At 34.7% G+C, this 17,139-nt stretch overlaps 1 protein-coding gene across 1 annotated transcript; it reads right to left on the bottom strand.

The window, feature by feature from the left end:
• Nucleotides 1-7,309: 7,309 nt before the first annotated feature.
• LOC113200957 (putative olfactory receptor 2W6) lies at nt 7,310-8,254 on the bottom strand. Its single transcript, XM_026414559.2, has one exon. It carries the CDS (start codon nt 8,252-8,254, stop codon nt 7,310-7,312), a length of 945 nt encoding a protein of 314 aa, XP_026270344.2.
• Nucleotides 8,255-17,139: the final 8,885 nt, after the last annotated feature.

The following is a 17,139-nucleotide window of genomic DNA, read 5'->3' as shown; positions in this document are numbered from 1 at the left end:
TATCACTCTTAGAATAAAAATTATGATCTATAAAGTAAAAGGCGCTGCCTGCATTGTTGTTTCTTTTCCTTGCTGCTTTTATTATAGGGAAATTTGCCTGCAAGCAAAGCAAAAGGTACAGAGGCAAAGCAAAGCTCCTTGCCTGAGCTACTAGCTTTATTTATATTCATAGGTTATCTTAGGTCATTGGTATGGTTAGTATATATTGTTAATTGTATCACTAGGCAGGTTACAGAGTTAGCAACATTATGCAGCTTATTCCTCAATTACATACTAAGTTGCAATGTGCAAGGTTAGGAGCTCTTAAGAAAGTTCATCATTGGGGCTGGGATTGTGGCTCAACAGTAGAGGGTTCCCCTAGCACCGGCGGGACCTGGGTTCGATCCTCAGCATCACATAAAGATAAAGACAGTATGTTGTGTCCATCTACACCTAAAAAATAAATATTTTTTTAAAAGAAAGTTCATTGTATATAGTTACTGTTAGTGGATAGGTTTAGGTGCAGTGAAACATTGTGGTTGTCTAATAAGAGAACTGAGTGTCTAGTGTCAGGGCTGATAAGACTCTAGCGTAAAGCCTCTTCATGGAGGGCATTATCATAGCAGTTAGGCATTGCACATGTATTAGTTATCTTACTAGTTCCTGGGAGAAACTGCAGAATATTCCAAGTATGGAAAACAAAATGCTTGTTATCCCTCGGATTTTGCTCACCAGAGGAAATTCACTGTCTTGTACATTGAATCCTTACACTTGCCTATGATTTTTCACATAATCCACACTAACTTTTTTGCTGTTCAGCAAACAAAACACATTACCATTTTTACAATTTCCTAAGAATTTTTCTCCTCATGATTTTTACAAGACTAGTTCCCTTAGGTCTCTGCTCACATATGATACTTAGAGACACTATCCTGGCCATCTATAAATTAGCACTTTTCATCATTCTCCTTACCTTTCTTTATCTTTCTTAGTAATATTTATGACTACCTACATTTTATTGTATATTTGCTTATTGCCTGAGTTATGGATTTAATTATACCTGCCCCCAACTTATACATTGAAGTTATAAAAGTGCCAGTATCTCAGAATGTTACCATGTTTGAAAAAAAGAGTAATTGCTCTTGCAGTCATGATGAGTCACTAGAGTAGGCCCCAATCCAGTATGACTGGCATATTTGTAAGAAGGGGAGATCTGTATATAGACACAGGGAGAGCACTGGTGAAGATGATGGCAGAGTCTAGGGTAATAATACAAGTCAGATTATTTCAGTGATTGCTAGCAAACCTCCAGGAAAGAGGATTGGACTAAAATTTCCCTCATAGCCCCAGAGGAACCAGTTTACTAAAACCTTTATTTCTAATTTCCAGAATTGTGAGAAAAGAAATTTCTGTTTTTTAAGCTGTCCAATTTGTGGTACCTTATTACAGCAGCCCTACGACAATAATCCATACTTCTGCATAATATATATTTTCTGCTATGTGTCTTAAAGTTGGGAAGATTTTTAATTTTTTCAGCCAAGAAAGGCTAGCTATTACTAGGATTGAACCCTTGATAAGATCTCTTTGAGAATAATAACCATTCATTTGGTGGCAGGTTAATCACTTGGGACCTTCTCTACCTTTCAGTGGGCAGAGACTCATCCTTACAGAGATTTATATGTATTCCAGTATAGTTTTGTCTTCCCTGTTGCTAGTAGCTCAGCTAATATCATCACTAAAGAACTTAGAGTTTCTGATATATTGAAATGGTATCTTGCCTTAACATCTTAGCCCTAAAGGATTTGTTCTTGCCATATTATATATTATATAGGAATGGCCAGTCTGTTTCCCCATAACTTTGCCAACAAAATAATTAGCAAAACTTGTAAATTATATGATACTATATTTTAGGAGGAGTACACAGGTGACTGAAATTGGAACTAAGTGGGAAAGCAACTGGAGTAGTGGAGACCTGCTAGCTCTTTGGAAACAAAGGTACACATGAGTTATAAGGGTGCAGGATAGAGTAACTGTTGATATGACTGTAATTCATTGAGGGTGAGGTTTCGGTACTTTTTTTTTTTAAATTGCTAAAGGATACAGAATTGACTAAATATATCCCTGTCAATCACTCTGACATTCTGCTTTATATGACTTTTGTAAGGAAATTAAAAGGAACAGTAGCCAAAAAGACTTATTATAATGGTTAGCATTTATTGAACACTTAGTATCCTAAATATTTCATTTGTTATATTTTGTTTAATCCTCTGTGGGGCAATGAACAGAATATTAAAATATGATCTTGGGATCTCACTCTAGATTGCCTAGGAAGTGAGCTAGTGCATCTAACCTCAGCTTCCCATAGACCAGCACCTTACATTTCCTAATAGGAGGGGCTGAAATTCCCTACAGATAGATAGTCCCCAGATGGTAAGTAGATATCTTCAGATGCTTCCTTCTCTTTGCTAATGTCTAAACCCAGACAGCCAGGCAATCATGTAGTTTGCTTATTATTTTACTGCAAATTGGTATTCAAGGCTATCCTTTGAGAAGGCAGAACAGTTGGGTCAGAACTAGAACACCAACCTACTTCATGTCAAATGCATGGCCTTGGTTCATCTCTGTGGGATTATGAGAGGACTCCACTGGCTCTTGTGCCTGACTCTTGGTTCTAAGTTTCCTCAATAAATTTTATTTCTTGGTTTGTACTATATGATATTGTAGATTTTATCCCAAAACCCCTTGTATCACATCCTTGCAGTAAATTTATGAGTTAGAGATTACCATTTATGTTTTCAAGGTGAGGAATATGAAGCATAGATAAGGTCACATAGCTAATAAGTGGTAGGATTTGAAATTGGGTTGTTTGATTTTTGAGCCAATGATGTTAAAAACTTTGTTGAATAAAAGGGAACTGTCAATTTATAAAGAACTGAATGAGCACTCCACTATTCAAAGAAGCACCAATGGAGAAGGTCAGTTCTCATGCAGAAGTTCCAAGTCTGAGTTGGAGCATGTAACCTGGCTTTTTCTTCAGTGGTGACTTTTGACATTTAGGCTCATGTCATCTCTGGCCAGCTCATGGAAAAAATAATTTGGGAAAAAGTGACAAGTAAGATAACTGGTCTACTGAGAAGCCAGTCTCAGTGCCTTGGCTCAGAGAAGAGGAAAACCAAGACAAAGCATGGAATATGGGTTTGTGTCTTTTAAAGTATGAAAACACTTTCCATAGTAATCAAGACTTTGTTGATGTCCTGAAATTTGACCAACCAGATTAATAGTACCAGTAGCTAAGAAAGGGTCAAGTTGAAGCAGTTCTGGTCAGATGGGGTTGAGTATTTCCTTCCCCTTAGTCCATTGGATTGTTTTTTTAAAAGAATATACTCAGGCTTGCCTTAAGATTAGTTCTAATAGTTATTTCTTTGTCTCACTAATTTTTCTATGTCAATTAGCAAAAGCTGAAAGGACAGAAAGATCATGTACCTTTGATTAATTTCTAGAAAAATCTGGTTCAGGGCCAGAATCAAGAGGATGTATCTCAGGAGGTTATAACCCAACAGATTGCCAATAGGACTTGGGAATTAAAACAGTTTCTAAGATTTTACAGAGAACTGTCAGATGTGTACTTGTTCGCATTCCAATAGAATATTTATTCTACTGTTCAAATTCTCATTAACTTATCCTGTAATTAGAAAGAAGGCAAAAATGTTTTGATGAACCAAATAACACTATATAATTTTTACTGACATGACATGCAAATGCTTGTTTTTCAGATTCCTTTATTATCACTTCAGAGATTTTTAAAATTAAGCTTCCTTGTGTGCTTTCCCAGTCACAGAACCCGAGTCATTGGTATCCAAAGCTAAACCTTGTCCAGATGCTAATGCTTTTGTGCCGCAGTTCGGCTGGCTGGGCAAAATAACCGGGGGTGATGAACAACTTGTGTACGTTGATACAGCAGGAGTGGAAGCCGTTTATTGTAGGACAACAGAGGTATTTATACATTCCACACAGCTTATCTTAATTAACATAAACTAGATACAGCAGTCAACCAATAAGAAATCTCCACACTTAATGGCTCGATGGCATTACTTCACAAACCACTCCCTCTGGCATTTTGCCAGGCGCCATCCAGACTTGTTTACAGACTTTAACACTTTTGAATTAATGTAGATGAAAGAATTAATATAGAAAGAATCCTCTCCCTGAACATGTCCCATGTATTGGGGATTGAACCCAGGGGCACTTAATCACTGAGTCACATTCTCACCTCTTTTTATTGATTTTGAGACAGAGATCTTTAAGTTGCTTTGGGGCCTCATTAAATTGCTGAGGTTGGTTTCAAATTTGCCATCTTCCCTGCCTCAGCCTCCACAGTCACTGGGATTATAGGCAGCTGTGCATACAGTGCCCGGCAATATATAGATTTTTAAAAAATTTCTCTTAGTTTTCTAGTTTCCAAATATAAATAGTTAGCCTTTGGTATCCCTTGGATTCAACCAATGCCAATTGAAAATATTTGGAAGAAACTTGCATTTATACTGAACATAGATTTTTTTCTTGTCATTCCCCAAACAGCACAATGTAACAACTATTTACATAGCATCTACATTACACTAGATATTATAAGTAATCTAAATATGTTTTACAATATAAAAGAATGTGTGTAGGTTATATGTAAATAATATGCCATTTAATTTGAGGGAGTTGAGTATCCACAGATTTTAGTAACTTAAGGAGTCCTGGGGCTGGGGATGTGGCTCAAGTGGTAGCGCCTGGCGTTCGTGCGGCCCGGGTTCGATCCTCAGCACCACATACCAACAAAGATGTTGTGTCTGCCGAGAACTAAAAAATAAATATTAAAAATTCTCTCTCTCTTTCTCTCCTCTCTCACTCTCTCTTTAAAAAAAAAAAAAAAAAAGGAGTCCTGGTGTCAATTCCCCACAGATATTGAGGGATGACTGTACTTAAATATACCTTCAAGAAATGCTGTGAGGATTTGGTAATATTATGCATGTGAAAGAAAAACAATATTATCTTTCCCATTTCCTAAGTCTTAGGTGTTTTGTATGTCTTCAAAGTTAACACAAACTGAAGTTGTTGCTCCAGTATTAATCATTTAATAAGGATCTTATCTATTCTGCAGATCCAATATTTTCATGAAGATTAATAAAAATCTATTTATTTATTAATTCTACAGACATTTACTGTTTTAATTCATGTCAGAAACTGATTAGACATAGCAAAATCAAACACTAATTGTTGAAAAGCTCACCAATGCTTTTTCCTCAAATACAAATACAAACAAGTAACTAAAATAAAATGGGATAATGCCATAATACTGATATAATCAGGATTTTAAGGGAATTAAGAGATAAATTAATGATATTTTGGAGGACTTTTCAGATGATACAAGATTTTTAACTGGGTATGAAAGATTGAGTAGGAGATTTTAAGTAATACATCAAATGTCTTATCAAGATTTGGGATCAGGTGTCATCACAAAGGAAAGTTGAAATCATTTATAATATTCATAGTTTCACCAGTCTATACTTTATTGCCTTCCATAGTCCTAATAACACCATAAAGTTTATATTTCTTCGTGCTTTTCCTGTCCTCTTTTACCATTTATAATTCTTCATTTTTATCAAGGCTAACATGACTGAAAATTTTAAGTTATCTGCAAAAAGGAATTACATTACAAGGAAGATATGATGTTTTCATAATGCAAATTTGAAAGAGAAGATCATAAACTTTAATGACTGTCTTTGAAATATCACAGCAAGGGCATCTTTCACATGAAGAGAGGATTTCCAATCTCTGAAATGGCTGACTTGTAGAGAAGTGAAGCAGTTTACTCTCCAGCCCAGGGATTTCTAAATTTGAATGTATTTGGTAGTAAAGTGAGAAGTGGGGGGAAACCACAGGGTGCTAATTTTTTGTTTTGTCAATGAAGAACATCAAGCTTCCTTCCAAAAATTTACCATGTACTACCACCATCATTCAATACAAGAAAGAGCATTATAAAGCCAAATTGCATAAAGGGTATGGTATTATTAAATGCACCCTTTGTAGTGACTTCATTTAATCATGAGTAAAACTTCTTATTTTCCTAATTTTTCAAGATTTGTGCTGGTAGTGATAGTGGAAAGTCTCTCATGGACTGACTCTAATCTGGAGTCCAACATTAAGGATATTTATCTAAGAATTCTGATTGATATCTATGTTCTTTTCCATATCTTCCAGGAAGGAAAAGAATATAGATATCAAGGACATTCATTATAATCTATAAAATTATGTTAATTTTCTGTTATGAGACACTTGATATCTCCCTATTCCCTACAATAGTGGTTCTTAAACTTCTGCTTCATCATAATCAACTGGGAGCTTATTTAAAAAAATGTAGTTTGCTGAGTCCATCCTCAGATTGTTGACTCTATTTCTGGAATGAGGCTCAAGAATGTGCATTTCTAATAAGTTTCCAGGTGATGCTAATATTTCTGGTCCCAGGACCCCAGTTTCCTCCATGATAAAACCCAAATTCCTTACCAGGTCATATAAGGGTTAGAGTTAAGTTACTCTAATAGAAAGCCCCCAAATACAGAGGCTTAGTTAATATTACAAACAATGGAAGAATTTTTTCCTGTAATGGTCTGAAACTGTTGCTCTGCCAGTTACATACTTATTACATTCTTTCTCATGGGTTCTGTTTCCATTTGCATGGTCCAAGTGAGATACCCTCCACATTCACATTCCAGCGAATAGGAAGGGGAGTGAGGAAGGTGATAGAAGTAGATTCATGTGAAACCCATTACTTTCCTGACATTGTATTGGTGGAGACCAAGCTAAGAGTGCGATTTGCAGCATGGTGGCCATATATCTAGCTAAAACTTCAGGTGGAATATGTATTGGTAGATAGCCTCCACCACAAAGGCTGGTCAGCATTCTCGTGTGAATGAAGAGGAGTGTCATTTCTGATAGAGTAGTATGTCTTGGAAGAATAAAAACTGTCCAGATAACTCTACATGAACATAGATGTCCATGTGAAATTTTTCTTAATATCTTTTGCATAACTCTATTACTGTATTTACTACATTTTATAATTAGTTATTTTATCCCATAGATATTTATGTATTTATGTCTCCATATCATTTCTCTATATTTCCTATTTAAAAAGTTGAACATTGTATCTAGTATAATTCTTAGTACATTGTACATGGCCAATAAATAAATAAATAATAAATTTAAATAAATGCATTGATTAGCTTCTATTGATAAAAGCAATTATTTACTTAGCTTGCAACACTCTGGTCTAATTTTTCCTTTTATTTCATGCTTTTGCTGAACATTTATCTATCACTAGTATTCGCTTCACTGCACTCTTCACATCTTTGTTTCTTAAAGTGTAGATTAGGGGGTTAAGGCTGGGTGTGACAATTGTGTAAAAGAGAGTAAAGAACTTTCCTTGCTCTTGGGATGTGGTATTCTGTGGCTTCATGTACATATAAATGATTGTTCCATAAAAAAGAGTTACTACTGTGAGGTGGGAACCACATGTATTTAGGACCTTTTTCCACCTTCCTGCTAATCTGATCCTTATCACAGCTCGAGTGATAACTCCATATGAAAAGAGAATTAATGATAGAGGTACTAGAAGAAATACTACTCCAAGAGCAAAGACAACAATCTCAATTACTTTTGAATAGACACAAGCCATCTTGATCAATGCTGGCATTTCACAGAAAAAATTATCTACTTTCCGGTTCCCACATCTTGGCAACTTCAAAGTTAAGGTGCAAACAATTAAGGCACTGCCAAGGCCACCCAACCAGGAGGTCAGCACCATCTTCTGGCAAAGCTCAGGGTGCATTATTACTGTGTAGTGAAGAGGTTGACAGACAGCAGCATAGCGATCATAGGCCATCACAGCCAAGAGAAGACATTCTGTGGCTCCCAGGTCAAGGGCAAAGAAGAATTGGAGCACACACCCTCCATATGTAATAGACTTTTTGGGACCCCATAGATTTGCCAGCATCTGGGGGATAATGCTAGTTGTATAACAGAGGTCCAGAAAAGACAAATTAGATAAGAAGAAATACATGGGGGTATGAAGCTGGGTGTCTAGATAAGATACAAGAATGATGGTTGTGTTTCCTACCAGAGTCACAATATAGAAGATGAAGACAATCACAGAGATGATGCTCTCTAGCTGAGGTCGATCAGAAAACCCTAGAAGGATGAAGTCTGTTGTGGAACTTCCATTGCTTGTTTCCATTGCTCCTTATGAAAGCTAGGAGATAATATTATGGTAACCAAAAACAGAGTCAGCCTTAGGTAAAAACTGAAAATCTCTGACATTTGTCATAAGTATCCCCAACTTCCTTATATTCATGCATTTTTTTCTATTTGTAACATCTCTTTTAATATTCAGTGCCCAGAGCCTTTCCATACTTAATTAAATCCAAAGTTGTTCTAACAATATGCTGAACTCAACCAGTGTATTCTAAATCACTACATAAGATTAGTATAAAATACCACCCATGGTACTATGTATTTTAATTAAATAATGAAGCAATAAAGTGAATAATATAATTTAAGAGTGGAGTATATTTTGAGAATACTTTTCCTCCTAAATTATAACACTATCACTTCATTGTGATAAATCTTTCCCTTATCAAAGGAGTTGTGTTTGAGGTAAGAAGTAAAATAACATTTTCTTGGGATAAGCTCTACAATTTGGTAGCAGAATCACTTTCCAAATTTACTGCCTAATGTCTCATTCCAAGCATCATAATCACAATCACAACCAACCTCCTCCTCCCTGTTTTTCCTACTCTCCAACATTTCAGGCTTTATGGTTATTGTATAAACTAGGCTGTTTTTTTTGTTGGTGTATTTTTCATTGCTAGAAAATAAAAATCTTTCTTATTATTAACCTTTTCTTACATGTGCAGAGGCCATTTTTCAAATAGTTTAATGCCTAATATTATACATTCAGAGAAATCTCATGGATTTGTTAGAATTAAAAATTGAACTAATTCCAGAGCCATTTGTCCACCACAAAAGTATAACAACACTTGTCATCAACTCTTATTCACCTGTTCATTCACAGAATTAGCCAGGATGGTAATGGAAACAATTGATAATTCATAAAATAATGTGAGTAGTATTTGTCCTTATGAAATTTATCAATTACATGGTGGATCTTCTGGTTGTTTTGGAACACTTTATATAAAACTAACACTTTTGACTCTAAAAGGAGTACTTAAAAAGGATAAAGGTTCCATCAGTTTCACCATTTCTGAACTAAGTCTCATATCATTAAATAGTTGGAAATTTTAGTTACTAAATTAATTAAAAATATTTTTTTCTGCCAATAATTCCTGACCATAAATTTCAGCCTTATGGTATCTTACCTATGTATATAGTGTCCTCATGGTCGTATAATAAAAATCTTAATTTGTTGCAGTTATATAACTAAGATGAAGATAAATTATTTTGAGTAAATCACTGTTATACAAACCTTATATAGAACATGAAAATGTTGTAATCATGAAGAAACTGTTATTAGCAAGTTGTATGACTTATAGATGTATTTTTAACTGTTATTAGCAAGTAGTATGACTTATAGGTGTATTTTTTCTTAGAACAAAAGTATAAACTAATGACTGTGCAGTTTTTCTGTAATAGGACATCTACCAAGTCAAATATAGTACTTAAGGACACAAATTTTAAAGTCAAAGAGCCTGGCATCAAATCCCAGCTCCACTATTTGGAAACTATGTGTCCTTGGGAAATAATTTTGCTTGTCTGAATACAAAGTTGCTTATATGTGAAATTAATATAATAATATTCCCTTCCTTAATGAAATGTTATAAATGTTAATATTTGTGAAAGTGGTTGGAAATGTGCTGGGTTTACATTTAATTCTAAAAAGACAAAATATACCCATGTCCCCTTACCTCCAAATAACTATTACTCTAGCTACCCCTTACTGCCTTCATTTTTCACACTAGTGATTTTTATCATGATGCTCTAGAGATAAACTGGAATGTTTTAAATTTTTTGTATGACTTCTTAAATGTACAAATACAATGTTGTATACAGAAATATACAAAACCACCATATAATGTATACATTGGGTTGATAAACCTTAGGGACAAGAGGGTTTGATTTCCATGAATGCTTTGATTACAAATTTCATTGGACTCTTGATCTCTTAAATTTGGGATAGTGTTCAAAAAGCCATAAATTATAAAGTTGAAATGGACCTCAGAAGCTTCAAGCCCCCTCCCCCCATAGGAGATCTTTCCACAGAAGATTCATACAACTTTTATTTGCATAACTTCAGTGATAGAAAAGGTCAGTTGCACATGGAACAGCCTCTTTCCTTCAATCAGTGCCTCTTACTTACTTATGTTGAGCTCAAAATTTCCTTTTTGGCAACATCCAACACTGGCTCTTCTTTATTCTGAAAGTAACACAAGTAGTCAATTCAACATAGCTTTGTAAAAAACTGTTTTGTTACAAAATAATAAATAAATACGATCAACTGACAAATAAAAAATAGAAAATGTGAATAGGTTTAGGTGAATAGTCTTGTAACAAGTGCCTAACTCAAGAAATAGAACTTTGCTACCAGGAGCTGTCTTTAACTTTTCCTGGTCATAATTCTTTCCTATTTCCTGAACTATCCACTGTCCTGATGTTTATTACTAATCATCTCTTTGCATGGCTTATTAAAAATTGAATATGTCTTTTAAGTCTCTCTCTCTCTCTCTCTCTCTCTCTCTCTCTCTCTCTCTCTCTGTCTCTCTCTCTCTCTCTCTTTTGAGACTAAGTTGCTTTGGGGCCTCACTAAGGCTGGCTTTGAACTTGACCCATTGGTAACCTGAGCCATTGGGATTGTAGGTGTGCACCACAATGCCCAGCTTTTTTTCTTTTAATATTAGAATCTATTATCAAATATGTTTAGATAATAGATTCTAATATTAAAACCTTAGATTTCTATTACCAAAGCACACTTATCTGTTCCTGATCTTTAATTGCCAAGCTTTGCTGGTTATTCTCCACTGGACACATCATGGTTTAATCCAGTGCCTCAAATTAGTATATTCAAAGTGAGTGCCATACTCCAGAAGTGCAACACTACTGAAGAAAACTGTGAACAGCTATGATCTGCATACATTTTCTAAAATATGCATTAGCTGCTTTTACCAGGTGGAAAACATGACTGGCTCTGCTTAAACTTTGGATAACATAAGGCACAAGATATTCTTATTAGAAATGCTGCCAGGACAGGAATTATACTCTTCGTAATTTAATATTGTAAACTTGAATGCAGGACTCTTCATTTTTTTTGCTTTTTACCATTTTCCATATTGATTTAAGCCTTGCTATCAAATTTTAGATATTATTTTAACTTCCATTTAAAATGAATGTGATATTAAGAATGAGACTTAGAACAATGAAACTGAAGAAACAGATACTAAAAAGAGACACAGTACATTTTAATAGAAACTCAGTTTTCATTTTTTCATGCTGTGGATGTACTTCACTGCCAAGTAGGATAATTTGCATTTACTTAGTTCATTGAATTTCAAGATAAATGAACCAAGTATATTTAAATATAATGTTGATGAACATAATATGAATAGAAAACTGCCTGAATATTTAAAAAATAATATATTAAAAATAATAATACATAATAAATGGATCATTTATAATTAAAGCAGAAGGTGAATTGCTGTAGTCATACCATCAACTTTTAAATTTAATTTTCCTCATCTGTAAAATAGTTATCCTACAGTATCTGCTTTGTAGGATGGTTTTGAGGAGGATAAAATAATAGACTAAGTATAAAATGTTTAGCACAATGCCTGATGCATGGAAAACATTCAAAAACTTCAAAATACACTAACTGCTCTTGTTGAATTTTAATGCTCTCTCTGAGAATGCACCAATATATTACTATCTCATATATGCCTTTCACAGTTTTGCTTTCATATCAGATGGAGGCCTACATTATCTAGGATCTGTCTTTCACCCCTTATCTTTTCCTGCATGTTCTGGTGGAGATATCAGAGAATACTTACCAGAAGCCAAAAAGATTAGATTATATACTTTCATGAGTGGAGAATTCTTAGCTGTCATGCTCTCATGTAGTCCTAATGCACCTATATTTTCATCATGATGATCCTTCATTGCATTAATAATTCAGAAAAACTTTTGTGGAGCATGTTACTGAAGCCCTAAAAAATTGGATTAACCAGTTTTTTTTTTTTGGTGTGCGTTTTTATACTGACACCAGTTTTTTAAATTTTTAAAATAATACCACAATCTCATTTATATTTAAATGCATCAGTTGAATTAAGATTTACAGGGAGTCTCTAATTCAAAGGACGGGGTAAAAATTAATTGTGGAACTGGTGGAAAGACTGATGAATTAGTTTTGGACATATATATATATTTTTGGATACTCAAAACCTTTTATTGTATACTCTTATTTACAGCAATAGGTAGAGTTTTGCTGAATTAAAGAAGAAGGGTACTTTGTTGGTTGATGAATCTAGGAATCTTTAACATGTAGTAGGGAAATATTTATCTATAATTCTGAAGGCCACTCTGTTGGTGAGGTTTAGACCTTGTGGGGATTGATGTCTCACAGAGGTGATTAGGAAATCCATGACTATTGTCATAGGTACATCCAAATAACAGTTTTATGAAAAATTCCCTTAAGACATTAAGCTTTATCTTTTCCTTTTCTTTTTTAGATTTCTTCAAAGGAGATTAATTTCAGGGATGAATTTAACTATTTATATATTATATTAAACTTACATAGAAAATTAAAAATATAATGTAAACCATACTTACAATTAATTGAAATTTATTTTGTTTAATGAGTAAGATATAAATTACATTGGAGAACTTATGTTATTTAAATATTTATGGAATCATCATTAGTTCATGAATGAATTGAAAACAATACATTCAGTTGTGGATATAGCTCAGTGGTAGAGCACTTATCTAGTTTGTGGAAGGTTCTGGGTTCAATCCAGCACTGCAAGACATAAAAGCCATGATCACTCTTTAGTCCACCTTTTAATTCAAGGACAGAAAATTTAGCAATAGCTTAGAGCCACTTATAGTCCTTTATACACTTCTTTTCTTCATACCCAACTCAGGAGAATCGTGATTTTGAATTTTGCGTTCCTTACACACTTGATTTAATAAATAAATAACTAAATAAATACTAAACATGTTCACATTCAAATGTGAATGCCTAAATAATACTGTATTTTAAAGTTAAAGTGTTTTAAAACTCACCCAAAAGATATCATACTTAGTGTATGTTCTTGGACTTTTATTTTTCAGTTAACATTTTTTTCCTTCAACCTATTTAAAAATTTTATGTAGCATGGTTCATATTTCAATGTGTGAATACATTAGAATTATCTATTCATTTGTTGATGGACATTTGTACGGGACAATAATTTTTGGCTTGTTTGAAAGGTGCTATAATGAACAATTTTGTATATGTCTCTTGGGGGCACACAAGCAAGAATGTCTTTGTGTGTGTACCTAAGATAGGAATTGCTTGTTTATGCAATAAGTTAATAATAAACTTTATCAGTAATTTTTCTAAAAACGGTTTTATCAATTTGTCCTACATTCATTACATGTAAATTATCCCTCTATTTACAATTTCTCCAAAACATGTTATTGTAACTTTTAAATTATTGCTAATTAAAATGGTATAAATGTTACCTAATTATGGTTCTGATTTTCATTTTTCTAAAAACCAGTAAGATTGCATATATCTTCTTTTAGTTATTTCAAGTGTAATTTTTCTTTTTTGACTAAACCTTTTTTAGTAATTTCAAATAATTATTTCTCCTTTATTATGATGATATTTTGGACATCTTAACTCCAGATTATGCCAATTTTTATACTGAATCCTTTTCTTATTTATGGACATATTATACTTGTTTTTAATTCTCTGCTGGTCATGTGCCCTGCAAATATTTTCTCTTAGTTTGTTGCTTGAGTTTTTTTTTAAAGGCAGAGAGAGAGAGAGAATTTTAATATTTATTTTTTTAGTTTTTGGCAGACACAACATCTTTGTTTGTATGTGGTGCTGAGGATCGAACCCGGGCGAACCCGGGCCGCATGCATGCCAGGCAAGCGCGCTACCACTTGAGCCACATCCCCAGCCCCTGTTGCTTGAGTTTTGACTTTATTTATTTATTTATTTTTTCTTTCTTTTTTTTTTTTATTGTTGGTCGTTCAAAACATTACATAGTTCTTAATACATCATATTTCACAGTTTGATTCAAGTGGGTTATGAACTCCCAATTTTACCCCGTATACAGATTGCTGTATCACATCAGTTACCCTTCCATTGATTGACAAATTGCCTTTCTAGTGTCTGATGCATTCTGCTGTCTGTCCTATTCTCTACTATCCCCCCTCCCCTCCCCTCCCCTCCCCTCCCCTTTTCTCTCTCTACGCCTTCTACTGTAAATCATTTCTTCGATTTGTATTATCTTGTCTTACCCCTCCTTTCCTCTTATATGTCATTTTGTATAACCCTGAGGATCGCCTTCCATTTCCATGCGGTTTCCCTTCTCACTCCCTTTCCCTCCCACCTCTCATCCCTGTTTAATGAAAATCTTCTTCTCAAACTTTCGTCCCTACCCTGTCCTTGTTTACTCCCCTTATATCAAAGGGGTCATTTGGTATTTATTTTTTAAAGATTGACTAGCTTCACTTAGCATAATCTGCTCTAATGCCATCCATTTCCCTCCAAATTCTATGATTTTGTCATTTCTTAATGCAGAGTAATACTCCATTGTGTATAAATGCCACATTTTTTTTATCCATTCATCTATTGAAGGGCATCTAGGCTGATTCCACAATCTTGCTATTGTGAATTGAGCTGCTATGAACATCGATGTAGCAGTGTCCCTGTAGCATGCTCTTATTAGGTCTTTGGGGAATAGACCGAGAAGGGGAATAGCTGGGTCAAATGGTGGTTCCATTCCCAGCTTTCCAAGAAATCTCCATACTGCTTTCCAAATTGGCTGCACCAATTTGCAGTCCCACCAGCAATGAACAAGAGTGCCCTTTTCCCCGCATCCTCTGCAGCACTTATTGTTGTTTGACTTTCTAATGGCTGCCAATCTTACTGGGGTGAGATGGTATCTTAGGGTAGTTTTGATTTGCATTTCTCTGACTGCTAGCGATGGTGAGCATTTTTTCATGTACTTGTTGCTTGATTGTATGTCCTCCTCTGAGAAGTGTCTGTTCAGGTCCTTGGCCCATTTATTGATTGGGTTATTTGTTATCTTATTGTCTAATTTTTTGAGTTCTTTGTATATTCTGGTTATTAGGGCTCTATCTGAAGTGTGTGGAGTAAAGATTTGTTCCCAGGATGTAGGCTCCCTGTTTATCTCTCTTATTGTTTCTTTTGCTGAGAAAAAACTTTTCAGTTTGAGTAAGTCCCATTTGTTGATTCTAGTTGTTAACTTTTGTGCTATGGGTGTCCTATTGAGGAATTTGGAGCCCGATCACACAGTATGTAGATCATACCCTACTTTTTCTTCTATCAGATGCCGTGTCTCTGATTTAATATCAAGCTCCTTGATCCATTTTGAGTTAACTTTTGTGCATGGCGAGAGATAGGGATTCAGATTCATTTTGATGCAAATGGATTTCCAGTTTTCCCAGCACCATTTGTTGAAGATGCTATCCTTCCTCCATTGCATGCTTTTAGACCCTTTATCAAATATAAGATAGTTGTAGTTTTGTGGGTTGGTTATTGTGTCCTCTATTCTGTACCATTGGTCCACCCGCCTGTTTTGGTACCAGTACCATGCTGTTTTAGTTACTATTGCTCTGTAGTATAGTTTGAAGTCTGGTATCGCTATACCGCCTGATTCACACTTCCTGCTTAGCATTGTTTTTGCTATTCTGGGTCTTTTATTATTCCATATGAATTTCATGATTCTTTTATCTATTTCTACAAGAAATGCTGCTGGGATTTTGATTGGCATTGCATTAAACTTATAGAGAACTTTTGGTAATATCGCCATCTTGATGATGTTGGTTCTGCCTATCCATGAGCAGGGTATATTTTTCCATCTTCTAAGGTCTTCTTCTATATCTTTCTTTAGGGTTCTGTAATTTTCCTTGTATAAATCTTTCACCTCTTTTGTTAGGTTGATTCCCAAGTATTTTATTTTTTGGGGGGATATTGTGAATGGAGTAGTTGTCCTCATTTCTGTTTCAGAGGATTTGTCGCTGATATACAAGAATGCCTTTAATTTATGCGTGTTGATCTTATATCCTGCCACCTTGCTGAATTCATTTATTAGTTCTAATAGCTTCTTTGTAGACCCTTTTGGGTCTGCTAGGTATAGAATCATATCATCTGCAAATAGTGATAATTTAAGTTCTTCTTTTCCTATTTTTATGCCTTTAATTTCTTTTGTCTGTCTAATTGCTCTGGCCAGTGTTTCGAGGACTATGTTGAACAGAAGTGGTGAGAGAGGGCATCCCTGTCTTGTACCAGATCTTAGAGGGAATGCCTTCAATTTTTCTCCATTCAGAATGATGCTGGCCTGTGGCTTATCATAGATTGCTTTTACCATGTTGAGGTATGATCCTGTTATCCCTAATTTTTCTAGCGTTTTGAACATAAAGGGATGCTGTACTTTGTCGAATGCTTTTTCTGCATCTATTGAGATGATCATATGGTTCTTATTTTTAAGTCTATTGATGTGGTGAATAACATTTATTGATTTCCGTATATTAAACCAGCCTTGCATCCCAGGGATGAATCCTACTTGATCATGATGTATAATTTTTTTGATATGTATTTGAATCCGATTCGCCAGAATTTTATTGAGGATTTTTGCGTCAAGGTTCATTAGCGATATTGGTCTGTAGTTTTCCTTCTTTGAAGTGTCTTTGTCTGGTTTCGGAATCAGGGTGATGTTGGCCTCGTAGAATGAATTTGGAAGTTCTCCCTCTTTTTCTATTTCCTGAAATAGCTTGAAAAGTATTGGTGTTAGTTCCTCTTTAAAGGTTTTGTAAAACTCTGCTGTATACCCATCCGGTCCTGGGCTTTTCTTAGTTGGTAGTCTTTTGATGGTTTCT

This window comes from Urocitellus parryii, chromosome 8, assembly GCF_045843805.1.
Source record: "Urocitellus parryii isolate mUroPar1 chromosome 8, mUroPar1.hap1, whole genome shotgun sequence".
Lineage (NCBI taxonomy): Eukaryota > Metazoa > Chordata > Mammalia > Rodentia > Sciuridae > Urocitellus > Urocitellus parryii.
Note: the sequence above shows the minus strand (reverse complement) of the source record. Positions and strands in the feature narration are given on the sequence as shown.

Coding starts and splice junctions, on each gene's coding strand:
- LOC113200957 (XM_026414559.2), bottom strand. CDS start 8,254: ATGGAAACAAGCAATGGAAGTTCCACAACAGACTTCATCCTTCTAGGG.